This window comes from Symsagittifera roscoffensis, chromosome 5 (genome assembly GCF_963678635.1).
Source record: "Symsagittifera roscoffensis chromosome 5, txSymRosc1.1, whole genome shotgun sequence".
NCBI classification, from domain to species: domain Eukaryota; kingdom Metazoa; phylum Xenacoelomorpha; order Acoela; family Convolutidae; genus Symsagittifera; species Symsagittifera roscoffensis.
Genome location: NC_087066.1, coordinates 35923913 through 35951505, shown reverse-complemented (window position 1 = coordinate 35951505; position 27593 = coordinate 35923913). Strand labels below are relative to the sequence as shown.

At 34.5% G+C, this 27593-nt stretch overlaps 1 protein-coding gene across 1 annotated transcript; it reads left to right on the top strand.

Annotated features, from left to right (window-relative positions):
- Nucleotides 1-27593, top strand: LOC134845801 (uncharacterized). The gene is made up of 4 exons (XM_063862880.1): nt 1-165; nt 1612-1795; nt 25959-26062; nt 26957-27593. Exons 1-4 carry the CDS (start codon nt 141-143, stop codon nt 27229-27231), a joined length of 588 nt encoding a protein of 195 aa, XP_063718950.1. The 5' UTR covers nt 1-140; the 3' UTR covers nt 27232-27593.

Below are 27593 nucleotides of genomic sequence, written 5' to 3'. Positions count from 1 at the left end.
AATATAGTCAGTTTTGGTTACAGAATCTAAAATTTTACATGAGCCAACATTACTAAAAGAGAAACGTTTTATGAAAATATAAAGTTGATATCTCTAAAATTAGTTACTACAGAATAACTAATTGATCAAACTAAGTCAAAATGTCAAGCTTTCTTCGCGGCAAAGGTAAAAATTTAGTTTTCTTTTAGTCTGAACTTGAATGGTTGAAAAACTTTAAAATAAGGATAGCCAATTTTTCTGCAAGTAGCACAGAATGTTTAGACCACAATGACTGCCTCAAAAATGCAAAAAAAACAAAGCTTTCTTCCGTTTTTTCTAAATAATGGTTATTCAAGTCGCTTAAATTGGCAAAAAAATTAGCAGGGCGTTCACTTTCAACACATCGGATCGAATGCTTGATCCCCTGTAATGGCAATGATTTTGTCGTAAAAAAAGCTTCGGTCAACAAAATAACTCAGTCTGGAAAATGAGGGCATAATAAAAATGGACTATCTTAGACAGGGCTGTTAAGGTCTACTGATTGCTTCACTGCAATTTGCAGGAACCACTATTCAATTGAAAGTAAAGCAAAAGCATATATGTAATCTGCAGTGCTCTACTCTAACTTCTTGTGATCTTTCTTAGTAGTAAATCAGTCTGAAAATGAAACAAGACTGCTCGTATCAGGGCGAAGCCCTGAATGTTCCGACCGCCTTTTAATGTTTATGGGGCAGAAATTAAACGAAATGAAACAAAATGAAAATTTTTTTTCTTCTAAAATTTGAATTTTTTTAATGAAAATCATCCCCCCACACGCCATATTAAGTACAAAAGGATAAATTTCGCTCCTTGTAACAAATCAATTATGGCAATTAAGCTTCTTTCAACCAATTGGGAACCATTTCTAAGACCGATTAACTCTCCGCTTACGCGTTAATAGCGTGAAATATATCGCGCGTTAATTGTCCCAAATTGGCCAAAATGACAATCTTTAAACCCCCGTAACTTTACGAAAAATGATCACAGGTAAAATATCTTTTCAAATATAACCTCAGGACAACAATACCTTTCGAATGATATAAAAAAATTCCGTCAAAAATGGCTAGTTAAAAAGTCGAAATTTGTCTGAAGAAAAAAAAACCCACCCCGAGCACAAATATTCCGTTACTTTCGTATCGAAAGTCGGAAAAAAAGTCCTCGACGGATTTAATTTTTTTTTCCAGAATACCGAGTCGCAACCATAAGGTTTCACTCGATATACCTAAAAGCGACAGTGAAAGTCCCAGTTTGCCTTCTAATTATTTCTAGTGAGATGTTCGCACAATTACCTTTTATTTGAAACTTACTAATTAAATTGAACGCAAATAAGATTACGTTCAAGACGATGTATTCACAAGGCAAAAGGAGAAACATACGAGCTCTTCAGTTCTTGACGGATAACTGCTGTTATTCCCCTCGCTAAGATATTCATGCTACTTTTTTGGCTATTTTTCTGGGCTGGGTAATGATGCCTAACCCCCCGGCAACGGGAAGGTTATTTGCTCGCTAAATTTTTACTTCCTTTTTTAGGTTAAAAAAACACTCACAAACCAAGAAACTAAAAAAAGTGCAAGTCACCCGTTCCGTTTTTAGCCCTATCGCGAGTGCTGCAAATTCTGCTCCTCGGGTGTTTGTTGAAAGTAACTTCTGTTGTGGCTGACCATGATCATGAGAGATGCAGTGATGACTGGTACTGCCTATGGGTGCAGGAAAATCAAGACAGCTCAGTGGGGTCGATGTGTTGTAATGACAACTACTGCCACGACAATTGCGCAGTGTTAGTCACTGTTACATTTGGTCTCTTCTAGTCCTCCCTATCTGACAAGAAATATATCGCTATTATCTTGGGTGTTGCCCTTCCTCTTGTCAGTCAAAAAGAGGTCGCTGTTGTAGCTAGTATGGTGCCTTCCTCGATAATAGACGGTGTTATTATCTTACAATATTCCCTCCTCTCCATATTACTCAAAAGGGTTTGGCGACTCTCCTAGGCTCACCTTCTTCGCCCATGTCACTTAAATGAAATGGGCTTAGCTTTTATCTTAGGATCTTCTCCTTTCCCATCACGCCCAAAGGTATTGTTGTTTTCTTAGGGTGGCCCCTTGTTGTATCTCCTAAAAAGGTGTCGTTATTATCTTAGTTTGTTTCTTCCACCCCCAGTCACACAGAAAAAAGTTGGCGATGCTATCTTTGCCGATATGACCATTTTACCCACCTTTTCTCTTATCTCCTCCAAATTAACAGTGAATGGTTCAGCAGTAATCTTAAATTGCCCTCCTCCATCCTTGCTCATACCAAACAGTACGCTTCCCCAGATTTTTGATGCACTCCTCCATCTCACGAATCACTCAAAAATGTGTCACACCTATCTCAGCGTGTTCCTTCTCGCATCTCACACAACTTAGTGAAGGTATTTCCTATTGGGTCCCGATTGGTGAACAAAAATAGCCGGTTGCTGTGCATATAAGACCATTTATCCACGGGGGAAAGGACCAACACAAGAGCTGTACAGCTCATCACGGCGAACCGCTGTTTTGCCCCTGTTTAAGAACTACATGCAATTTTTTTTGGTTATTTTTCTGGGCTGGGTAATATTGCTTCACCCTCAAGCAACGAGCACGGCTCATGGTGAGCCTCGAACATCCGACCTTTCGATTGAGAGGCGGAGACGTAACCACTTCACCACCGCTCCCCTGGAGAAAATATTCCGACCAAAATGATTAAAGAAAAAATTCAAAAACAGAATTTTAAATTTAAGTTGCATTTTTTTAATTTAAGTTGCATTTTTTAAAAGTGAGTTTCCTGGTCGTTTTTTCGAGAAAAGGCAACTGAATTAGGTGAAAAATTCCATTAAGAAAAAAGCGACTCAGAACATTGTTTGATACTGTTTTACGACATCCATTCGTGGCCGGCCGACCGACCCTAAATTTTGTCTGAAAGTGCCCTGCTGGTCAAAAAAAAACACAATTTTTGGTCAACAAATTCTGAGTGTGCATTTCTCTTGAGTATATTTTTCGTAACATAAATAATTGAAGAGAATTATTAATCAAAAAACACCTCAGCTCTGATTTGAGGTAAATTTTTGCTTTTTCAGAGGTTTTTTGAGAACTGAGTTAGGACCGAAGTGTAACTCATAGAGTAATTTCGGATAGGGTACACCGTCTGCTCGTCACGCTATCTTATTTTCGGCCGGATAGATTCGTGCAACTTCTTAGTCTAATACCGATCCTAATCTTACTCTTATACTATCTAGTCTCAGGTTGTTTAACTAGTCTCTGCTAGGCTCAATAGATCTAGGGTATACTGGTTTATTGCGGCTGCTGAAGTGCTCGGGAGAGTCCAACTAATTTCTAAGTTAAATTCAAATCTCTCTGGTGCTGAAATTACAAGTAACTTCAGCACTTACAAATAAGTGGGTTGTTAGTTAGATGGATCATGATTGGTTAATATTAAATACTTTACATTGGTAAAACATTTAATTTATCCAATCATAAAATATAGTTTAGATCAGGTTCCACCCATCCGGGTTTTACAGAGTTTTTTAGAACAGTTCTTCTGTAATTCAAGGGTGGATGATGGATGTTGGTATTTGGCGAACATCATAATTTTCTCCCGCTTCTTCTTGTGACAACGACAAATCAATTCTGATTTCAGAATGGTTGGCTATGTCAGGTTTTTCTGTTCTTCGGGGAGAACTTCTTTTGTGTCTGATCTAGCTTGGGAATGGCGTGGAGATTGTGCGTGGAGGGGATGCCTGGTTACTCGGATCTGTACGTATACTTGAACATCGAGGTGGTCATTGGTCTAGTTCAATGAAGTCCTTTTCTGCGAAGTCAAGTCGTACTCTAAATCCTTTGAGTTGTGATTGTGAGCGGCATATCGATTGTAGTTGGTCATTCTCTCTCGAGTGTAGTGAGGTCGTCTTGTCTTTTGATGTTCGTCCTTGGTGTTGTATTCTGATCTATATATTGCATCAGGTGATTTTACATTTTATAAAACTTTTATTAGTTTAATATTTTTTAATAATGATTTTAGTTAGTTGTTTTCACAAAAGCTTTTTGTTTTAGTTCGGTTATTTTGAAGAGTTACTCACCCTTGAGTAGCTCTTATTAAAAATAAAGGTGTGGTCACAAAGCGTGGATGTAGCGCGGTGGGTTAGGCCGGCTATAGAGCATGCTCAGGACGTCCTTTCCTGGTGGGTTAGGCCAGGAGTGGGAGTATGATTTCATGCGGTGTTTGTGAGGGGTCCTGTTATGTGACAACGTTTTATGTTGGGTTTGTTGTGGTTTTACTTATGTCTTGTTGGTTATGTACTTTTTTCAAAAATCAAATTGTTTGTGGTATGGGTTTGTCTTTCGACTTTTTTGTGTTTTATTATTTCTTTCTAAGACTTTGTAATAGTCTTCAAAAGAATAAATTATCCAGTTTTAAACTGGGTTAATCCGGTTTGGGTACCGTTGGTTTCCTTTTCTTAGTCATGCTGTTATTCTATGATTTGTGATATTTAGTAAGCTGCGTTGGTTAGTTTTGTTTAGTATATGATTCCTTTCCAACCGGGTTAAAGGAAAGTTTGAAACATGTTATTGTATGTTAGAGTTGTTGAGTGTGAAAACTTGAAACTGAAATTCATTATTTTAAACAATTCTTCGTGGGCGAGCTGTGCGAGTGTGGATAGAATTTCTGTGCGAATGAATGAAAATATCTAAAGGTTATTACTGCAATTGCATTTTATGAATTTACTGCATAGAATTTGGAAATTTACTGCTAGTTATGGGGGAATTTTAAGATACAAATTTTCATCATATGTAGATTTACTGCTTTTGGGGAAAATTTTATAAATTAATTTACTGCATTGGTATTATATTTATTTAATTGTTGGTGCAAAAGTTTAATAGGGTCTTAAACAGTTTTGAAGAAGTTTGCTATTTTTTATTTTTCTTTTGTGAATTTTTCAGATGATCTAGGATGAAGGCTAAAAATCTAAAGAAAACATGAATAAAGAATGGTGAGTTTTTAATACTGTAATTAGTTAGTAATATTTACTTAATTCATACTTACCTGTTAGTCGTCGGGGAAAAAACCGTGGGGGAAGATGTCGTGAATTAGTTCTGAAGTTGTTAGTAGTTTAGCTAGAATGCGGATGATATTTTTAGTCTGAAGCAGTGGCCAAAGCAATTGAAGTGCCTTAATAGTGGTCAGTTCTTCAGTGCCTACTGCAAACTCATAAGGTGTGTTTTGGATTAAGTTATATAATTTGTGGTTAAATTTAGTGTTGTGGATGAATTCTAAAATTGGGATTTCTATAGGTTGTAGGAACTCGTGCGGGATAAGGAAGGGTCGGGATTCTTCGGCGTTGAAGGTCTTGGTGATGGGGCAGAAAATGTACATTTGGGTTATGGGGTCATAATTACGAAGAATACCATGGAGGTTAGTGTCTTTAATACAATATGTAAAATTTAGGAAATATGGTGAAGTGTATTTTGAATTGATGAATTGGAAACGATGGTGTGGTTGTCTAGAGGGTGTGTGGAGGTCAAAGTGATTTTGGATGAAACGATAGTAACTGTATGTATGTGTTTGTTTAGTGCGCAACATAATATCGTGTGAGCAGTGTAAATCTCTTTCGTGTGGTGCAAGGAAATGAAAGGTTAGTGAAAAGATTTGGAAGCGTTCTTTAAAACTTTCGTATGCTTGTGTGTTTGTTAGTGCTTCTGAAATAATGTGATCAAACTTTCGGTCGAAGATGTTTAGTGTAAATACATATGGTGTCTTGATGAAAAATTTCTCGGTGATTTGTGGATTAGCGAAGCGATCGTCGTCTAAGAATTGATCTTGGTTAGCTCTAATGATGTTGTGATCGTAGTATTCTAGTGTATATTCGTTAGCTCTAGGTGCAGTGTGTGTTTTTAGTGATTTTTTATATCCAACGTAAGTAAATTGTCTAGCGGTTAGTGGTGTAGTGAGTTGATATAGCATGTCCTTATTTCGCTCTATATCGATGTGAGTGTTAGATAAAGGTAAGCAAAGAGGGTTAGTAAAATGATAATATGAGGTCCAAGAGAGAGTGGGCATTAAAACGTATTCATCTACAAAGTTGCGTGTTTCGTTAGCGTCGTGAGGGGTGTTTAAGGTGTATTGTGGAAATGAGGGTAAAGTGATAGCTAAAAATTCTTTAGTGTTAGTATGCTGGGGGTGGTTGATGTATTCACGGGCTGTTCCTGGTTTTGCTGGGAAAGGATGGTTGGGGAACTTTCTTTTAAAAGTGCGGTAAGCTCTATTAGTGTTGAGTGAAGATTCAGTTGATGTGGATGATGGTGCTAATGATTCAGTATAATTTGAAGAGGGTGTAGGGGTAGGGGGGTTGGATGAATTTATTGTGGAGGAGATTTGGTTTATGGTTGGGGTATTAAGGTGGTAGGGTTGTTGTTGAAGGGTAATAAAATTATCTAGCTCTGGGGAGATTCGGGGGGTGTCTGGAGAATGAGATGATTGGTCAGAATGGTATGAGGAGTAGGTTGGGGTAACTTGGGAAGCATAAGAGGGTGTGGGAGTAATGGGGTCAGGGTTATTGGATAATATGGGTTGAAAAGGGGGTTGAGAAAAATTAGAAGAGTTATGAAAATTATTGGATGGGGATGGTTCTGAGTCGGCAAATTCATCGGGGGTTTCAATATTCGGGTTATTGAGTTGTGAGATGGAATATAAAACTGAGATGTGTGAATTAGTGTCGGAATTCATGCCTGATGTTACATTACTAGGTGAAAAATCGGGTGGCGGAAAAGCAAAAAGTGGTATTATTGGGATTGGAGAGGTAAGATTGGTTGGGTGGGAATTTGATCGGTGTAGTGATCCAAGTTGGCGGCTCATCGTGGGCTAAAAAAATGATTATTTTGAGACTGAAAAGCGGTGGTATGGGGTTGTTCAATAATTTGTTCATAAGTATTATCATCTTGTGATTGATGTGTCATTATATGTTGGATGGGACTTTGTGATGTGGTGAGTCGAAAATTTGGATTATGTGTGATTGCTAAATTTCGAAAATTTCGTGGGACTAGGGATAGTGGATGGTTATTTGGTAGGGGTGGTAATTGTGGTGCCGTTGGCTGTGTGTCGACATTGTTATGTTCTTCGTCGTATGTATTTTGTCGTGTTGTTATTTTTGTGTTATATTCTTTTATTTGTGCGTCTAAAAGAATTTTGTTTATAGATGTCGAAAAAATTCCAAAAAATCCTGCAAAGAGTATGCGTGCGACGCTTGCTTGTCTGTTTACTTGTGTGTGTATAGCACATGTATTGTAGATTCCTTTTAAGAGTGAGAAAAGAAATCCAATAAAGTTAAACATTGCGTATAAAATAGTCAATTTTTCTAAGATGTAGTAGGGCCATCCTAGAAAATCAAGGATTTCATTCTTGAGTGTAACAAAGCTAAAAATGTTGATTGGTGATATATCTTGGGGACGGTATTTTTCGCCGTTTAGATATATATAATCTTTAATGTCTTTAAAATATCCGCTATAGTCTTGCGTGTAGATATCGGCAAATCCTGCGGTTTCTGCAAGTTTGCGTAAGTTTTGGTCTATTGATTGTCTTTGTATAGTGTCCATTTGTGTTAATAATTCTTGGAATTGTTGTGTTCTAATGTGATGTTGAATATCTGATTTTGAATAGATTCCTATTGATTGTAAATCTATATTTGGGTTTCGAGCAATAGCGCGAATGCTTTCTGGTGAAAATTTTTTGAGTGATTGCATTAATGTGGGATATGGAGTGAGAAGATAATATTTATTTTCATCAGGGTTTAGTTGTACTACATTGTGGCTGTTTTCTGATCCACATGGGACTGCGGTATCCCAGAAATAGGTTCTTCGTGAAAGTGTATCCACGAAATGTACTTTATTCTTATAAAAGATAGGGATTCTTTTATAACATCGTTTATCTTCAAAAACGTATAGTGGTGATACTTTTTTGGTACAAGTATAAAACCATAAGATGTTTCCTTCATAGTCTAAAAAATTTGATCTATTTCCTGATAATAAGTATCCTGCGTAGGGTATTTTTAATACTGCTAGTGCAAGTGATTGTAATATTTGTGTTCGTTCTAATTCGCATAGTTGGTGTAGTGTTTCTAATTCGGAGAGTGACATTTCTTGAAAAATGCGGCTAATTGTATAGTCTAGTTTCATATCCAAATGGATATCATAGTGGATATTACCGAAATATGTAGTATTCATTAGTGATAATTCTTGTAAGCGTGTGCTTCTGGTGTCATAAGGTTTTAGATGTCCACCGGGTTGTCCGTTGCTTTTTTCAAAATTAACTGGTATATAGGATGTTCCTTCGTTTAGAGGATGACCTGTGGCATATGGGTCGATTTTTACTTTTCCAGTGGTCATGTCGAATCCTTTTTCGTATTCAACTAATATTTCAGAGTATTGTGTTCTGTGAAGTGGATTCCTGTATTTACATGCAAGTTCTGTTTCTTGATATATTTGAAATCGTGTCAATTTATTTTCTATATTGTCTATGTTTCTAAAATCGGAACTTAGTTTGCGTGATGGATGGACTTGTTCATAAGGAATTGATTGTATGAAATATTTTTCGTGAAATTTTATCATACGAGCGTGTATTTTTGCTACTTGAAATGTTGTACATGTATCTTCGGGGAACCAAACAATTGTTGCTTGTGTTCTTGTTGTAGGGTCGCAATATCCTTGATCATTTTTACAAGGTAGTCGGATTCCTTGATAGATCATTGTATTATCAGATAAATCTCGTGTGAGTTGTATTTTTTCGAGTTGTATTTTCCAATCGAAAAACATTATTTCTTGGTATCCTTTATTTTTCGTGTCTGCTTTGCAGTTTGATGGGTTATTTATACCAATGTGTGGTATCCAATGTTTATCATGTAGGTCATAGGTTAATCGTCCGTGTGCGCCGTTATACGGGTATTTTTCGTCTAGTTTTATATGTCCTTGGTGTCTTTCAAGTTGTGATTGATGTACAGAGTCTGAAAAAACTTGAAAATTAACTAATTTTCTTTGGGAGTTTTTATTCTGTGTGATGTTTAGTCTAAGTAATTCATTTTTACAATCGTCGGGATTGAGATGTAAAAGGCGTTCTATATTACTTTGATAGAATGATTCATGGTCAAGTCGGTTTTTGTTTCCGTTCGAGACTTGTGAACAATGTACTTTCTTTTCGGAAAATGTCGCTGTGAATTTATAACCTGTAACTGTTGTTGCTCGGGCTTTGGAATAGAGTGTTGCTATTATATCTGTGGTTTCTATAGCTTGTGGTTCTGTTTCACATTGTGATACTTGATTTATTGCATATTTATGTAGTGTTTTTTGTTCATTTTCTTCGCAATCGTAATGTGTTACTAATAAATCTTGTGGTCCTGTACGAGGGGAAGGGTTTATGTTTTGATTTGAGGTTACTAGAAAAGGGAGTTGGAGAAAAATTAATAATTTTAGAATATACATGTGTATGATAATCCTGAGTATGGGTTATAAAATGTAATGTAACCAATTGTGTTTTTGGTGTATCTGTCGTATTTATATATTACTTCAGTAGTTATAAACGGTGGTGGTAGTGATTGAGCTGTTATGTTAGGTGGATTTAATGGGTAGGGATGGTGTGTAATATTGTTTAATTTAACTGTGATTTCAAACTTTAATTGTAAACTGTTTTGTTGGAGTATTTGAATATTGTGATCACGGATATCGTTGTGAATATCTTGGCGATATTGTAATCTATTAAGTGCCCAGTTATGAAGGCGGTTACTTTCTTGATGTTGTCCAAATAATGGTGGAGGTGCTGTAAATGTATTCCAATCTAATCTTAAAGGAATATTTATTGATGATTGTTCTCGATATCTGGCGTCGAGATTATTTGGAAAATTTAAGTTAAAGGGTAGTGGTGAAAATTGGCTTATTGATGGTGTTGATGGTAGTGATAATGTTTCTGGTAGTGATGAGGATGTTGTTGTATCCGTAGAAATATCTATGGGGTCATTGACTAAATTTGATTCACCTTGTGTAAATGAATGTGTAGTCCAATATGGCAGTCGTGATGTTAGGTTTGGGGGGTTAAAGGGATTTTCACGTATTTGTTCAGATGTTGGTGTTGAACCTAAGTAATCTGATGGTAAGCTTGAGGTGCTACGTTGTGAAAAAAGTGTAGGAGTTTCTGGTGTGATACCAGTGGTGTTTTCTGGAGTGGTTTGTGATGGGGATTGAGGTATATCAAAATGAACTCGGGGAGTTTGAAAATTTCTATTTCGTCGAGGATGTATAATTTGTCTATTTATTTCTGTTGTGTTTTGGTTTTGACTAGGGTTTCTTATTCTATTTAGTTCCTGTGGTAGTGTTGGGTATAGGTTATATGTTGGTTCGCTTAGAGGTGCTTGTCGTTGAACTGGTTCTAGTGGTTCTGATAAACGAGCGTGCCGTTCTTCAAAAGTGTATGGATTGTCTTGAAAAGAAATTCGTGTAGATGTTTGGGGATTTTGAGTAGTTGAAGGTGGTGTTGGATTATCTTGGGATGATGTCGGTGAAGACTGATTTCGTGACTGTTGGGTAGCAATTTTTGATGGATTTTTGAATTGTTACTTTAGTGGGATTGTCAAAATGAGGGATGATAAAAATGTTATGAAAATTACAAACAATAAAAAAATATCAGTTCTACTGAAAATTGTTCGTATCATTTAGACAAATTGTTAAAATCGTACCTGTGGATATATTCAAGGGTTTTGGAAAGTTGGAGGAATAGTTCGAGTATAGTGTAGAAAATTAAAAAAATGTTACAAAAAATGATTAGGATTATTAGAAAAGATTCAAGTATATCAAAAAGAAATATTATAAAGGCTTCAAGTATTGAAAAAAAATGTTTAAAATTTATAAGTATTTGAGCAACTGTTTGAGAGAAGAGCATTTAAGAAATGATCTCTTGGTCGAATATTTTTTGCTGTTTGAGGCGATTTTCTAGTGTGGTCGAATTATTTATTAGTTTTTTGACAAGTGGGTTGAGTTTTGTAAAAAATTGTTGGGGGCAATTTTCATGGTGACTGGGAGGTCGTCTTTTTCTTTATTTTTGTTTGTCAAATGATCCGGGGTATGGTGAGATTTTTATACTTTAGGCTAATTAAAATCTTCATTTTGTTACTTTAGGCTAAGTTATCAAATTTGTTTTGGGGGTATTCGTGGTCTGAGTTGGGGAAATATTGTTGATCTTTGGGTTATTAGATAAGGGAGGGGTACGGTATTATGGTGATATTTATTTTAACTGTCAAGTTGGAGTGGTTTGCTTATTTTTGACCTGGAGGTTGTAAAGTTATAGTTAGAGATGTGCCTGGAGTTCTAGATTATTCGTCTAATTGATCTTAGTTTGAGTTAGAGAAAGTGGCGGATTGGATGAATCCTATTGGTCTATTTTGAATTAGAATTATTGCGTACTTGTGAGCATGGTATTTTGAAAAATTGAAATGAAAAATGTTACGTAGGTTTCAAGATTGTGAAGTAAAAAATCTTAAAATTGCTTTTTAAATTCTACTTTCTTTAATATTTTAGATTGGGGGATGAACATTTTGTAATTTTTACGTGGTTGATTTCGGAGTCTTGTTGTTTTTCTATGTTCTGATTTGTCTATTTCTTCTTGGGGTATTATTTGTTCGGTCATTTTTCTATTTTTTCTTTGTTTTGGAGATTCTTTATGGTTTTGTGTATTGATTTTGGTTGCGGTTGGTTTTGTGTTTTGATTTTCGGTGGGGTTATCATTTTGTTCTGTGTTTTTCAGATGTGGTTCATTTTGAATGATTTTTAATCCTGTGAAAGAATATAATTGGGTTAATTCGCGGAGTGCGTATTCTTTTGGGTAATAAGGTAATAGGTTGTTTCGATGTTGAACGATTTCTTTTTTGTTTGAGTCGATAATTTTATATGTGACATCAGTGGGTTTTGCAATTATTTGGTAGGGTCCTTTTCGGAGGGGTTGTAATTTTTTAGAAATTCCTTTTTGAGTATGAAAATTAGGTATTAAAACAAATGCTCCAATTTTTAAATCGGAAGCTGGTGTAAAGCGTGAATTGATTTGTTCATTTATGTTTTGTCTTTGTAATAACTTTTTCGTTATTTTTTGATAAATTTCATTGTGTTTCTTATCTCTATTTAAAATCCATTCGGTGTGTGTACCGGAGGCTAATTTAAGAATTTGTGGGTGATGAAAATGATCTTCATCGTGCGTATGTAATGGGAGGTTATAACAAATTGAGTCTTTATTTGGTTGACAATAACCTTGTGCGTTTTTATGGGAATTTGCTGTAAACATTATTGGTTTGCGTGGCTTTTGGTTGAAAACCATTTCGTATGGTGACATTCCTAAAGTTGTCGTAATTTGTGAATTATACGCTAAGGGAAATAATTTTACATCTGCTGACCATTCGGTATATTTTGTATCATTTCCGTTGATGATACATCTAAGATATTCTTGTAGTGAACGGTTCATACCTTCGACTAAGCCGTTTGTCCAAGGTGCATGAGATGTACGTGGTTTGTGTTTAATGTTGTATAAATGACATAGTGTTATTATTTCATTATTTATGAATTCTGTACCATTGTCTGTAACTAAAATTTCTGGTAGTCCGAATTTTGCTATCCAGTGTTCATAGAGTGTTGTGTAAGCATAATAAGCGTTACAATGTGGTACTGGGTTAAGTGCTACATAATGTGTAAATGCGTCAACAATTACCATAATGTAGGAGTTTCCTTCTGATGAGGGTGAAATTGGTCCTTTAGTATCAAATGAGATACGGTGATTAAAGTACAAACTTTGTCCTTTAAAATCTTGTTTTTGTGCTATTTGTTTTTGATTTGGGTAAGGTTTATTTAGTTGACATACTATACAATCATTGCATAGTACTTTTATCCAAATTGGTGCATTTGGAAAGTAAAAATTTTGCATAAAATTTGAATATGTTTTTTCTGATCCAGAGTGTCCTTTAATATTTTGTGTATGTGAAATATTAAAAGCGATGAGAATCATACTTATAGGGAGGCAGGGGACTATGGATTCGTTTAAGTTGTATTCTAAAAGGTCTGTAGTTTCATTAATTGTTGTGTAATTAAATTTGCGAAAGTATCGGAGGAGTGTTTTGTTTCCTAGAATGGTTGAATCTGCTTTGATAGGTTTAGTTTTATATTTGTGCCATGATTTCAGTTGTCTAATTATCGGGTCAAGGTTTTGATATTGTTTCAGTGTTGAAATTGTAATCGTATCTGTTGGGGGGAGAAAAATGTTTTCAATTTCGAATTTAGATAAGGGTATTGTATCAAGTGGGTCGTGAAGGTCAAAAACTTGATTTATTGTGTATTTTGAATCATTTGTTTGTGGTCCTGATAAATTTATTTTATCAGTTAAATCTTCTTTTTCAATTAGTGGAAAATGGTCTTTTTTAGGCGGGTGTTGTTTTGTTCGTTTTTGTTGGGTGTTACTTTTTATCCATTGAGAATATGGGATTGGTTTGAAGGTTGATGTTCCAAGTAAATCAACTTCATAATGATTATTTTGACAATCTAAATAAAGTGGGAAATGTTGTAAATTATTTATTTGTGATTGTTCAATATCAGTTTTAACTGCATATTTGCATTCTAATCGAGGTGATGTTTCATTTTCTGCAAGGTAGAATTTTATGTTTTTGGGTATTTCAACTGTTGTTTTTCGTGTAAGTAATTCAGGTGGTGTATTTCGACTTAAGGTGTCTGGTAATGCAAGGTTTTTTCCTGCAGTCCAAACTATATGTAAGTTTGGAAACTTCATTAGAATTAGTTGAAATCTGTAAACTCGGTGGTTTGGGTTAGATTTCTGTGTGAAAAGAAAGATGATTGGTTTATGGTCTGTGAATAGAACTGTGGGATGTTTTGATCCAAGTATCAGAAATTCATATTCTGTTAGTGTATATATTATGGCTGTACATTCTCTCATTAGAGTTGAGAGTCGTAGCTCTGCTTGAGTGAATAATCGAGAATTTGCTGATATGAGGTTCATTTTATTTGTACCATTATGTGATTGTAATAGTGCTGCGCCGATGCCAAAGTTCGAAGCATCGCACATTGCATAAAATGGTTGATTTGAATCTGGAATTGTGTTTGAAATTTGTTCAGTTAAAAGTTTCTTTACTTCTTCAAATCGTGTTTGATGTTCTGTGTTCCATTCAAAATTATTTTGTTGTCTAAGGATGTTATAAAATGGTCGTAGATATAATTGCATTTTATAAACATATTTACTTAAAAAGTTTAACATTCCAAGGAATTCTTGGATTTTCTTTTTATTTGTTGGTGGTTGAAGTTTTTGAATAGCGTCAATGCGTGATTTCAGTGGAGTAATTGTTTTTCTTTCTATGTTATGTCCTAAGAATTTAACTCTTGTCAAAAAGAAGTGTGATTTATCGGGGGCGGCCTTCAGATTTTCGTTCTGAAGTATTTGATGATATTTTTTTAAAACTTTGAACATTTCGTCTTTTGTTTGTGATTGCATAAAAACATCGTCTAGATAGGTGATTGCGTTTTTCTTGAGTATTAGTGGTCTAAAAATTTTGCTCATAAAAGCTGAAAATGCTGCTGGTCCTATGGATATTCCATAGAATAAGCGGTTAAATTCATATTGTTGGTTTCCGATAACAAATTGTGTTAAACGTCGTGATTGTTCATCTAGTGGCATTTGATTGTATGCACTATTCATGTCGGCGGTTGTAAAGTATTTGCCGTTTATTTTTGTTAATATAACTTGTATTGGTTCAATGGGCCAATTACATTTTGATTCATCTATGAGTGAATTGAGGTATCTAGCGTCGAGAACGATTTTTAATGATTCTCCTTTAGCTAGAATGATAACGGGGTTGATAAATGTGTTGCCTTTTGGTTGTTCTTCTTTATTAACTGGTGATATAATGTTGTATTGTTCTAAAATATCGAGTAATCTGTTTACTTTATCATGTAAGTGAATTGGTACTTTACTTGCTCTCTGTTTTTTGAAAACTGCGTCTGGTTTTAACGGGAGATGTAGTGATGAACTGATTTTTCCAACATCGAATTTTGATGTTGCATAGACTGATGAATATTTAATTAGCTGTTTGGCTAACTTTTCGAATTCGTCTTGTGTTATTTGTGAATGTTGGAAATTAAACATTGTTAAAAATTTTTGTTGGTCCTCTGTGTAGTTACTTATATTGAATGTAGGTTTGAAATATGGAGTTTTTGTGAAATAATCCGTATTTCTGTTTTCGTTACTTATTATATTATTTATAGATAATTCTTCATTAAGAATTGTAGATTGGCAAATATCTAGTAATTGGAGTATATTATTTACGCGATAGGCTTTTTCGTGTATTGGTGATATTGTAGCGTTGGTTTCACAATATCCTAAAAGTCCTAAAGGTAATGTTACTTGATAAGGTGTGTTGTTATAGACATGTAAGGAAATGATATCTGAATTCGAATTTTTCAAATATTTTATGGATGAGATTGTGATTTTGAAAAATTTGTGAATAGGTTTGAATTCAAATTCTGACATATAAAATTTTTGTTTGTTTTGTTCTTTATCATATTGGTGAACTTGTTTGATTGAAAAATTATAGATATTTCCTGATAGTGGTTTTAAGTGTTTTCTTTGTTGGTTAAATATCGGGTAGAATTTTGAAAAGAATGGTGGTTGTTTATTTAATCTTTGAAAAAATGTTAAGGATGTTTCTTTTGTTTTTGTATATTTATCTTTGATTAATATTTTACTATTTAGTATGTTAATTGTTGGTATATACTTCGAAATAAATGGTATTCCAATGATATTATATTTAATATCAGTGATATGGAATATTTGTTTAAATGGCTTATTTAAAATTTTGCTTTGTTCCATTGTTCTGGTGGGGAGGAGAAATAATTGGATTTTTCCGTAGTTTATCAATGTTGATCCTTGTGCTGTTGCTAGTTTGCTGGAGGTTTCAAGAGGTGTTAGCTTTGGATGTAAAGTTTTTATTTCATTCCATGTGGGAATGTTTATTATGTTTGATTCTGCTCCTGAATCAATTAAAAAATCTATTTCAAGGTCTGGTGGTTGAAATTCTTTATTTCTTGGGCTTTCTAAGAGAAATGGTATTGTCCAAATTTTTTCTTTGGGTTGTTCTTTTTGTATATTTTGATAAATGTGGTTTGTATTCAAGCATTTTGTTTTGGTGTTTTTATTGGTTTGATTTGTAGTGTTAATCTCATTTGTTTCTTGCGTTGTTGGTGTGGAATTTATGGGTGTAGTGTAATAATTTTGAAGAAATTCTGATTGATTTTCATATATGTGTGATGGAAAGGGTTGTTCATATATGACAGATTCATAGTCATTTTCGACTTTTATCATATTGATAGAAAGAGTGTTTTCAGTATCACTTTCCGAATCTGATGATGTACAGTTTATTTGATTGAGTTGTAACGTATTAGTTACTGTGTCATCAATACCTGGGGGGTCTGATGTTGTTTCTGGGTTAGCTTGTACTTGATTGATTTGTCTTTGATGTTTAGGTGTACTACTTCTGTGGCGATTATTAGAATTATTATAGTTATTATTATTCCGGTGTGGTGATTGGGAATAATTTCTATAACGATTATTATAACTTGAGTGTCGATTTTGTGAATTATTTCGCGATCTGTTTTGATAATTGCTGTTTGGTCTGTTATAGTTCGATCTATTATATGAGTTATTCCTTGATCGATTGTTCGGGTAATTCTGATTTCGGTTGTTTGAATAACTTCTATTTCGATTATAGGAGTAGTTTCTATTCCTATTGTATGATGAATTTCGTGATTGGTTGTTTGGATAGTAGTTATTTCTTGATTGGGAATTAGATCTAGAAACAAATCGTTGTGTATTTGAATTTGATCTGGAGTAGTTACTTCTACTATTTGGTCTATTGTAGTGATTTTGTGATGAATTTTGTGTATTTCTTCGTTCTGGTGATCTTCCTCTATAACTTGAGTTATATGGTGATTGATTTCTTGTATAATTTGTATTGTTCGGGAGTGGTTTTCCTGAACTGTTGTTGCTGTGGACTGTTTTGTTCGGTAGATTTTGATCTTTTTTCATGTATTGATAGAATGATTTATTTGGTTCTTTGTATTTTTGAGGTTTATTTTGACTATCTTGCTGTTTTTGTCTACATTCGGAAATACTATGTCCGTATCGGCGGCAATAATTACACCATTTTTTGAAAGATGGTTTGCCTTTAAAGTTCGGGTTCTTTTCGTAAATATTGAGTATTTCAGTGATTTTTTCAACGAGGTCTGTCTCTGATTCCTGTATATTATTAATATTAGTGGGAGTCGTTTCAATTCTGTTAACGTATTGTAATTTCAGATTTTCCGTTTCTTCTAGTTTCATCGTGATTTCTGCTTGTTCTAATTTGTCTACTAGTTTTCGAAAATCTAAATCGGGTTCTCGAATTGAAGAAGGATGGGATGCTCTCTTTTTTATTGCTATTTTCCTTAATTGTGGTGTTAAGGTCATCATTAATATTTCTGTCATCTTTGTGTTTTTATAGTCATGTGTATTTAGTGAGTATGCTTTTCGAACTAGTGTTTCGATTCGTACTGCTATTTGCTTGATGGTTTCGTTTGGTAATCTGCGTATTTCATTACATAAAACTCTTTGTTGTTGTTTGTTTCTTTCGGAGTCAAACATTTTTGAAAATTCTTGTGTAAATCTTTTCCAGTTTGATTTTATTTCTAGGGGTAGTACTGAAAACCATTTTTGGGCTGCGCCATCTAAGGTTGTTTGTATCAACGCTGTGCGTCGATGTATCCAGTTTTGATGTAGTGGCGTATTAATTGGTTCAGGTCCAATATTTAAAATCAGGTTTGCTGTTACTGCATTTAAATAATCTTCTACAGAGTATTCAGGGTCTGTTCCTGTGAAGACCATTAAAGGTTTATTTGATGTTATTGATGATCCACCCATAAGGTATGGATTCATTGTCATTTGTAATGATTCTGCTGCATTTGGCATTTGAGAAAAATTTGAAAGTTGGTTTCTTGTTATTTCATGTTGTTGGAGATAATATGGGAGTGGTATTTCATTTTGCATTTGTGATGGTTGATACGAGTGTGCAGTCATTGGATTTTGTTGTTGAATTGGTTGAAAAGATTGTGTATTAATTGGATTTTGTTGTTGAATTGGTTGTTGATGTTGTGCATTTATTGATTGTGGAGAAAAATTTCTATGATTTGTACGTGTTCTCTGTATTCCTTGTCTACGATATTCTTGAGTATTTGGTGCAAATATATCTGGTTGTAAGAAATCGTCATCTGAGGATAAATAATCCATTTGATAAGATGTTTGTTTTTTATTTTTATTCTGTTGAAAAAATGGGTAATTTTCACTGCGATCCTGTGGAGGATTTGGTTGAAAATTTTTGGAATTATATTGGGCCGTTGGGTTATCCCAGTTTCGAGGTTTTGTATATTGATTAAAATTCCTTTGTGGTTGATAATTTGTTTTTGATGGATGTGTATAATTATAATTATGGTCTGCAAAGTTGTTTCTAGTGAATGTTTTGCGTGTTTTTGATGGTATTGTCATGGGTCTGTATGTTTGGTAATCCATATGTGAATATTTAGGGGCAACCGAAGGTTTAACGGTTGATTGTAAGGTTACCTGTGTTTGTGAAGGATTTGTATTTCTTGGTGTTGTTAAATTTGGGCGTATTGGTGAAATACTTTGTTGTGTAGTTGTTGTGTGTACAATTTCTTCATTTATGAAGTGTGATGGTGTCTGGATATCTTGTTGAGTAAGATTCCTAGTTCCATTGAGGTTTTCGTTGTGTATGACTGTCGAGTTTAAACTATTATTTTGTATATCGGGTAAAAATGTATTATAGTTTAATGGTGTTGCATCAATTGTTAATGGTATTACTCTTACATAATCTCTTATGTAAGATATTGTACCTATTGCTTGACTTGAGATTGATTGTGGAAAGCTTATAAATGCGGGATGAGACCATTCGGGGTCCCAAACATAATCTGATTGTTCTGTGATAGCGGTATCATCGTTCGAATTTTGGGGTCGAAAATTTTTTCTTGCTTGTGCAATTAAATCAATATTGTGTGTGAAATAATCTATTATGAACCATGCCAAAATTTTTTGTAAATCGTGTTTGGTATGTTGTGAAACGTCGTCTTTCGTGAAATTTTCTTTAATGATGTTTAAATAACTAGAGAGTAGTGTAATTTCATGTCGTACTTTCAAATGTTTGGATGTTTCTGTCGGTGAGACATTTGTTAGTGGGAGTTCATTTTCTAATATCGAAATATAACTATATATTATTGCGAAAACTTCATTGGTGAATATGGAGTTTGCTCTTTGTGAGTTATGGTATTGGATGCTTTTTATATATTCTGAAAAAACTTTTGAAAATTCTAAATCAAGATCGTCTGTTTGTATAGTATATGTTCTATTATTATGGTTTGGTGAGGTGAATTCTATAGAGTAGATTCCATACTGTTGTGTTATGTTGCATATTTCTTTTAAGTAGTGATCTATGATTTGTCTTTTGGTTTTTACATCGGGGAACTCTGTTTTACATGGACTGATTCCGGGTTCAAATAAGTTTACGAGTAAATTTTGACAAAATATGTGTTGTCCTCTATCAGTATCTGCATCTACTATAAAAGGAAAGATTTCATCATCATCTGGAGTTTCGTCACCTGGAGTGTGCGTTGAGCTCATTTTTTCGTTCGATGACTGTTAATATGTAATTATTAATGTGTCAAATTGGTTGATTCCAATTGTATAGATGTACTGGTTTGTGTTTGTACTGCTTTTTTATTCTTCTTTTTCCTCTTTGTGATGAATTTGAAGTTGTTTCTGAGTCAGAAAAATATAATTGATCGTGAAGTGGGTAATTTTTATCTATTGATTCTTTTAGTTTGTAAAGTTCGTCTAAACTGTTGGTTTCTGATTCTGAAAATGCGTTTCGGTTTTTTGAAAATCTTTTTCGTGTTATTTGTCTTTGTTTAGTTATTATTTTCCTCTTTAGTGTTTGTCGTTTTGTGCGAATGTATCCAACTGTTTGTGTATGAGGTGTGATTACAAGGTCGTATTTTTTGTTATCTATTTCACAATTGTGTAAAACGATTGTTTGTTTATTTCCTAGGTTTTTAAATGACATAAGGTTTAGGATGACGGATGCAAAAGGTTGTTAAATGATTTCTATCTTCTTAAACTGTTAGTTCTTACGATTTTTTGGTTAGCTTAACCTGGGTCTTTTTGTTCAGGGTTGGAGAGAAAAGTATATCGATTCCGAAGAATGATTTTTACTTTCTCGTGACTAGTATAAGCTAAGGTGTTAACTTACTTAATCTTACTTAGGGGTAGTGATTGTGTTCAAGGGTTGGAGAATAGTAAATCGATCCACAAGGTTCAGGTATAATTAGAACGCGAGTAGTTCGTTAGATACTATTTTAAACTTACTAAGTCTAAGATTTATCCTGGGTCTGGTAAGAGGCGGGGGTCAAGTGAAGGATGAATAACCGAAGTTCTTCACTGTTTATCCTAATTTGAATGATTAGTTTTGTGTAAAAATTTCTATTAGTCCTGGGTTTTTAGAAAGGGTTGGGTAGTGAATCGACGTTTGAGGTCGTTAGACACTAATTAAGTGGGTGGGGGAGAACAAAGTTGTTCTGTTTGATCCAAGGATAAGCCTTGATGATCAAGTTTGAAATTTAATTAAGTAGAAAATGATTTAAGATCCAAGGATAAGCCTTGATGATCTGATTTTAAATTAAGTGACTTTAAGTTTTAATAAAGTTTTGAATGTGTGTAAAAGAAAGATTTAGTGTTTTGATGATATTAGTGAGTTGATGATTGCTGTTATGTTTTAGGTGATGAAGCTGGAACAACAAGATGATTTATGATTACTAACCATTTATTGTCATGCTACTAATTTTTATTTTTATTTTCCAATAAATATTTTTCAAACATGTTTTGTATATTACTGCAGAGTTTTAGGAAAACGATCTTAGATCTTTTTATCAATCGTTATTGTATAATATTAATTTTGTTTAGCGCCTGAAATGATGTTGAAGATTAACTTCAAGGTTTTATGTTTGCAAATGGAAATCTAAATTCATTGCAAGTAGTATTCGAAATATAAAAGTTTGTTCTGGCTTTTGCCGAACTATCATATAACTATACGGCAAGTTTCTACTTTGTCGTATGTCGTCTTTGGTTCGAGGTCTTCTTCCAATTCCGGGTAATTCTATTATGGTTCGGAATATTGGCTCTGATCTATTGAGTCGGAGAGACATTTCAATTAAATTATTGTCGTATAACATTTTGTAAATGTTTTTGTCTAATTTCTAATCTATTTTTGGTTAATTCTAATCTAGTAAGGTCTTGTTCGAGACTTATGGTCGCACCAGATGAGTTAGGACCGAAGTGTAACTCATAGAGTAATTTCGGATAGGGTACACCGTCTGCTCGTCACGCTATCTTATTTTCGGCCGGATAGATTCGTGCAACTTCTTAGTCTAATACCGATCCTAATCTTACTCTTATACTATCTAGTCTCAGGTTGTTTAACTAGTCTCTGCTAGGCTCAATAGATCTAGGGTATACTGGTTTATTGCGGCTGCTGAAGTGCTCGGGAGAGTCCAACTAATTTCTAAGTTAAATTCAAATCTCTCTGGTGCTGAAATTACAAGTAACTTCAGCACTTACAAATAAGTGGGTTGTTAGTTAGATGGATCATGATTGGTTAATATTAAATACTTTACATTGGTAAAACATTTAATTTATCCAATCATAAAATATAGTTTAGATCAGGTTCCAGAACTGAAATACGTGATATTTCTCATTAGTCAAATTGTCTCTATGATTTAAGCGTAAGAAAAGCTGCCCGTTGTACCTCTGTAATTCACAAATGCTACACATGCAGTTAAACTCAATTTGTGTACGGCAAAACTCTATTCAGACAATGCTCATAATTAAATATTTAAGTCAATTTTAAAGCAGTTTTTGTCTCAAACAAACCGCAGACTTAAAAAGCATAGAAATTTATAGCGCTTAGGACCAATTTTAATAGCGCTTATAACAAAATAAGAAAATTAACCTTAACACCTCGCTTAAGGTAGACTTCTAGATCTCTTGAGTTAAGATCGTCAATATAGCCTAGTAGTTAGTTTGATACAACGACAGAAGTCGAACATCAAAACTAACCATTAGTTTACTGAGTAACCTTGAGAAAAAAAAACAAATTTGAAAATTTTAATCCGATTTTTAATCTATAAATTTTTGGAAATGTATATGATTAAATAGATTCAATTGATCAAGCTAAAATCCTTCACCCAGATATACCAAATTAAGATCTTCCAACCCAGCATTTAATTCGTACTGAGCGCTGCATGATAAATGCTAGATTCTGATTGTGCCAATTTCTCAACTTAGAACCAAGGTAACATCCCCTCCCCCAATAATTTTGGGGGCGTGGGAAGATTATAACTTGGTTTGATTCTTTTTTCAACTTTCAAATTAAGAGTTGCATGTTCATGACAGTTGATGTATTTTTTTAAAGAAACTTTAAGGCGAGTTTTATGCTAGCCAATACACGGATAATTGCGAAATGTTGTCTCCCTTATCCGCATGTGAGGCAAAACTCAAATTTTTGTTTGCTTGGTTGCAGAGTTGTTAGCTTAGGTAGAATTGTTTCAACTTCTCGCCGAAAAACACTAATTACTGTTCCGTTTTCCGGAGAAAGTGACGGAATAATTGTGCTTGGGTGTTTCTTTCTGCAGACCAGTTTCAACTTTTTAACTAGCCATTTTTATACCATCTGAAATTTATACCATTTTTAGCTCAAATTTAAAAAGTAATTCACTTGTGATCTTCCCATTCAACTGGTATCTGCTCAAAGATTGTCGGCCTTGTGTCCATCCACTTCGCAAGTTTTTTGAGTTGCTTATTTTAATTTCAAATGTTTTGCTTTTCCCAGAGTTCCTGTGTGATAAAATCAGGTATTATGAAAATAAATGGTTTTTTTTAATTTTTTTTCGTCGCTTTGGAAAATTGTAATACTGTTTGCAAAAAAAAATTTTTTCCTCAAAAATCCTTCTACCGATTCTCAAGAAAAGGGGGATCCATAGAAAGGCGGCCTATATGTTTGTGTGCCTGCATACCCACCTGGTCTTTTTTTGTTTTCGAAAAGGTCTGTGGGGGGAGATTTGACAGATAATTTTGACTTTTTTCGTTTTCTCTAAAACTAACCTATCATATCTAATTTTTTGGTTTCAATGAATAGACAAGATTTGAAAAGCTCCCCTGCATAAGTGGTTATGCCTAGTTTATTTTATACATAAATTTATGGCCCCTTGGAATAGTCAATTTTTTGATTTTTTTAACCGCCTTTTTTAAAATCTTTTTAAAAATTTTTTCAAAAAATAACATCCCAAAAGTGAGGTTTTGCATACAATGAAACTAATAGGCAGTGAGACGTTACACTACATTAGCTAGGCTACTGACAATTTTTTTACACAATAAGTTATCATCCTCGGAAAATTCCTTTGAGTCCTATCATCATTTGAGTGTGTTTTGAATTATTTTTTAATTTTTCTCAAAAACTAACCTGTTGAACCTGAAATTGTGGTTTTATTGGAGATAATGGGATGTGCGATTTTCCCTTGCGTTAGCATCTTCTCAGAAGTTTTTTATACAAAATTTATAGCCCTTGGAAAAGTTACAATTTATGTTTTTTGACCGCTTTTTGAAACTTTTTGACTTTCTCGAGAACTACTCTCCCAAATCTGAGTTTTCTGAGCTCACAAAATTGAAGGTTGCGTGAATCTCTTTTCTGTATAGTTGGCTCTTTTTTTACGTGAAAAGGGTTTTTACGTGAAAAGGCTCTTTAGGGTTGCGTGAATCTCTTTTCTGTATAGTTGGCGTGAATCTCTTTTTTTACTCGACTATACAGAAAAGAGGTTCACGCAACGCTCAATTTTGTGAGCTCAGAAATCTCAAATTTTTTTGCACAAAAAGCTATGATTTTCGGAAATGTCAATTTTTTGCTGACCGTTTTTGGACTTTCCTCGATAACAATCCTGCCAAATCTGATATCATAGGTTTAATAGACCGGGTTTTTGGAAGCTTATCTTTTTTATTTGCTACGCCCAGTTTTTTGTTTTCTCAGCAAAAAACGTTTTGGCCTTTAAACAAATTGAATTGTTGAAAATCGGACCGTTTTAGAAGTTTTTTTACTCGACTCGAAAATGACCGTGCCAATTCTCAGGTTAGAGTTCAATCGAGAAACCCGGTTTTTGGAATTTTCTCTTTTTTACCAGCCAAGACTTGCGTTTTGCATTAAAAATTTACCGACTTCGGACAGTTAAGCTTTTGAATTTTGACCGTTTTTAAGAAACTTTTTAAGTTTTTTTAAAAAGTACCCAATCAAATCTGAGATGCAAATTTCAATCAAAAAGATGCAATTTTCAATCAAAAAGCGGCTGCGCGATTTTTTTCCTGTAGAAGCGGCTACTCCTTATTTTTTGCCAGAGAAAGGCTAGGTCTTAGGGAAACTATAAAATTTTCACTCTTCTAACTTATTGTAGTTGAGAAACAACTAAGGTTTTGGGCAAAGTCTACTTTTTGAAATTACGCATTTCGTCCTGCATCAGTATAGCAAATTCAAAAAACATCAATTGGTTGCCTCGAGCTGTAGCTGACCCTTTGGTGTCCTTCATTGAGACATACGAAAATTTTGGTTCACCTAGTTCTTAACATTTTTCATATTTTTTTGACTCATGCTTTTTTTATGATTGTGTTGTATCGCAAGTGGTGCGAAGCTCCGCTTTGCCTCTGTGTCAAATTATCAACCATTTTTTTTATTTTGGCCTGAAAAATCAGTCGAAACATACTGGGCTTCTCCTTCGATATACGAATTGTCTTGTTCCGGTCATAAATCGTTCCAAATTGAACTGAGTGAAGATATTTGGTGTAATAAATACACTAAAAAACGCTAAGAACATCGTTTTGTACTTTGTACGAACATCGTTTTGTACTTGATCGGTCTTATTTCTTTCAGTTCGCGCAAGATTTAATTCATCTGATTTCTTCGGCCCAGAAGTTGATGGATACCTGGCCTACTTTCAGCCAGCTTTCTTGTTAAGGAAGCGTATGGGAAAGCGTGTGAGAATGTTTTTACTTATTCCGCTCGGGTTTTGTTTTTAGAGACCGAACGTTTGCCGTCGAAATAATGCAAAGACTACTTTTTGTTTTGCTGAGGCGATTATCAGATTTAGTTGTGCGGCATAGTTTCAACAAGACTTCTCGTATCAGGGTTCCATTTTAGCTCAGGACAACAATACCTTTCGGATGATGAAGAAAATCTTTCAAAACAATGACTGAAAATTTCGAAATTTGTCTGTAGAAAACAAAACACCGCGAGAACAATTGTTTTTAGGACAACTTATTCACGAGGGAAAGTACCAAAATACGCTCTGTACAGCTCATTGCAGCGCACCGCTGTTTTGCCCCTGCTTAAGAGCTATATGCAATTGTTTTGGTTATTTTTCTATGCTATGTTGCCTCCACCCTCAAGCAACGAGCACGGATCATGGTGGGCCTCGATCACACGACCTTTTGATTAAGAGGTTAGATGTACCCACTTCACCAGCGATCCCACTGCTCATATTCTGTCACTTTTTTCGAAGTCGTAACAATAGTTTTTGAAATTATTTGTTACTATGCTGCCACTTCTTGGTGATACGATTCTAGATTAAGAAGGTTAGTCAGTTCGAATAACTAAAAGTAGAAATGCGTGTTGGTGTTTTCAATTGATGTGTTTATTTGTTGGCTTGTTTGTTGGTTTGTTAGTTTGTTAGGTTGTTTATTTACTTGTTTGTTTGTCAGAGTGTTTTTTTGTTTAGGGATGTCTTCGTATTCGTCCTGTTCGTGTTCATCCTTCCCTGCCTATGCTGCGCTATTTGCGCAGGCACCATTGCTCTCATCATCTATTGCGTCAATAAAAACGGTAGACAAAACAACAACTCTTCATTTTTTCATTGTCTTAATGTATTCGAAAAAGGTAAAGACAGTTCAAAATTATTAATGAAATGCAGATGTTAACTTGATTCAGGCATAGCAAATTATCCGGGGAATGATGCCCAAATTATGGAATGCAAACTACGGAAGTTTAGCAAAAAATAATTTTATCAAAATCAGTTTCAAGTCAAAATCTGTGCAAAAAAGCGTTATTTCGTCAAAATCTAAGCAAAATCACTGCGAGTTTTATGTGATTATGTGATAATCTGCGGTTTGAAAAGATTGCGTAATTATGCTGTATTTATTCAGCCTTCTATGTTGCAAACTTTAAAGGGGGTAAAAACGTATGGTTTTAAAAGTGGCGGGGTAAGTTATGAAGCTGATCGGGTCTAAGTGCAACCATCCGCTAGGTAAAAAAACTGTGTACTCCTACGGTGACTTAAATTGGTGTTCATAATTGCACATGGGTTCAATGTTAGGCAAACTTGCCGTGGTTTCTAAGTAAATTTGGGACAAAAATATCTTTAGCGAGCGGCAGAAATCAGATCTTTGCGCAAATTTTTGAAAAGTTTCGGGTTTTGCCATGGTAAAGTTGTTTAATTAGTCGTGCCTTTTTTGATAGTTCGATCATTTTTGTTAGAGTTATTACTTAACAAAATATCTCGGTTCGAAAATGGCTTCCTTTATATTTTTATTAGTATATCTAAATATATATGTGTAAAAAAACATGTGTTTCTACATGCATTTATACCGAGCTCGCCGAAAACACTGTAAGGGCCCTGTTCTATTTTGTTGATATGCTTTTCAAGCATAAAAAGTTCGAATAGCAATACCAAGTGTAACAAATATACAAAGGACGGTGGATGGTAACTAGCTGTTTCAGGCCAACAGGCTGGAGTTGTTCACTATCAATCAGGGGGAAACGGGACAATGTCAGTGTATCCACAATATGGCACCGCCTACCCCCCGTACCCATCCCAAGCGTACGCACAGCCCCCTGCCCTACCCGCATACAGTCAGACTGTGACTATGACTCCCCAGGAGCAACCGTCGACGGTGGAACCGGAACCATCCGCATCAAACGACACCAGGCCTCAGGCGCCGCCACCCAGTTTCAAACAACAACAGGCCTCCTATGGATTTGTAGGAAGTGAATAGAGCTAGTTGGGAAGAATATCAAAAGTAACAACAAAATCTAAAAGTAACTCGAAAACACTATTGTTCTGAGAGCACCGAGAGAACTAACATTCTGTAAAATAGATACAAATTCAAAAGATAGTGTGCATGCGTGACTCAATTGATTTTTCAAGACTTTGTTGAAAATTAATGTTTTTATCATCCATTTAATCCCGGTTGTCATTGGGTTTCACATGCATATTCCATAAACCAGTCATACAAGAAACTTGATATATACTGAAAGGCTTTAACTTGCTTTTTTACATTGATCTTGCTGTAAACTGAATATTACCTAATTTAAAAAACTAAGAAGCCCAATTTATAGATATTAAACTTCCCAAAAG

Bases quoted from the DNA above. Each gene is read 5' to 3' on its own strand.
- LOC134845801 (XM_063862880.1), top strand. From the start codon at position 141: ATGTCAAGCTTTCTTCGCGGCAAAG. The intron at 166-1,611 runs GTAAAAATTTAG...TTCCGTTTTTAG, and splicing joins AAGCTTTCTTCGCGGCAAAG to CCCTATCGCGAGTGCTGCAA. The intron at 1,796-25,958 runs GTTAGTCACTGT...TTTTTTGTTTAG, and splicing joins TGCCACGACAATTGCGCAGT to GGATGTCTTCGTATTCGTCC.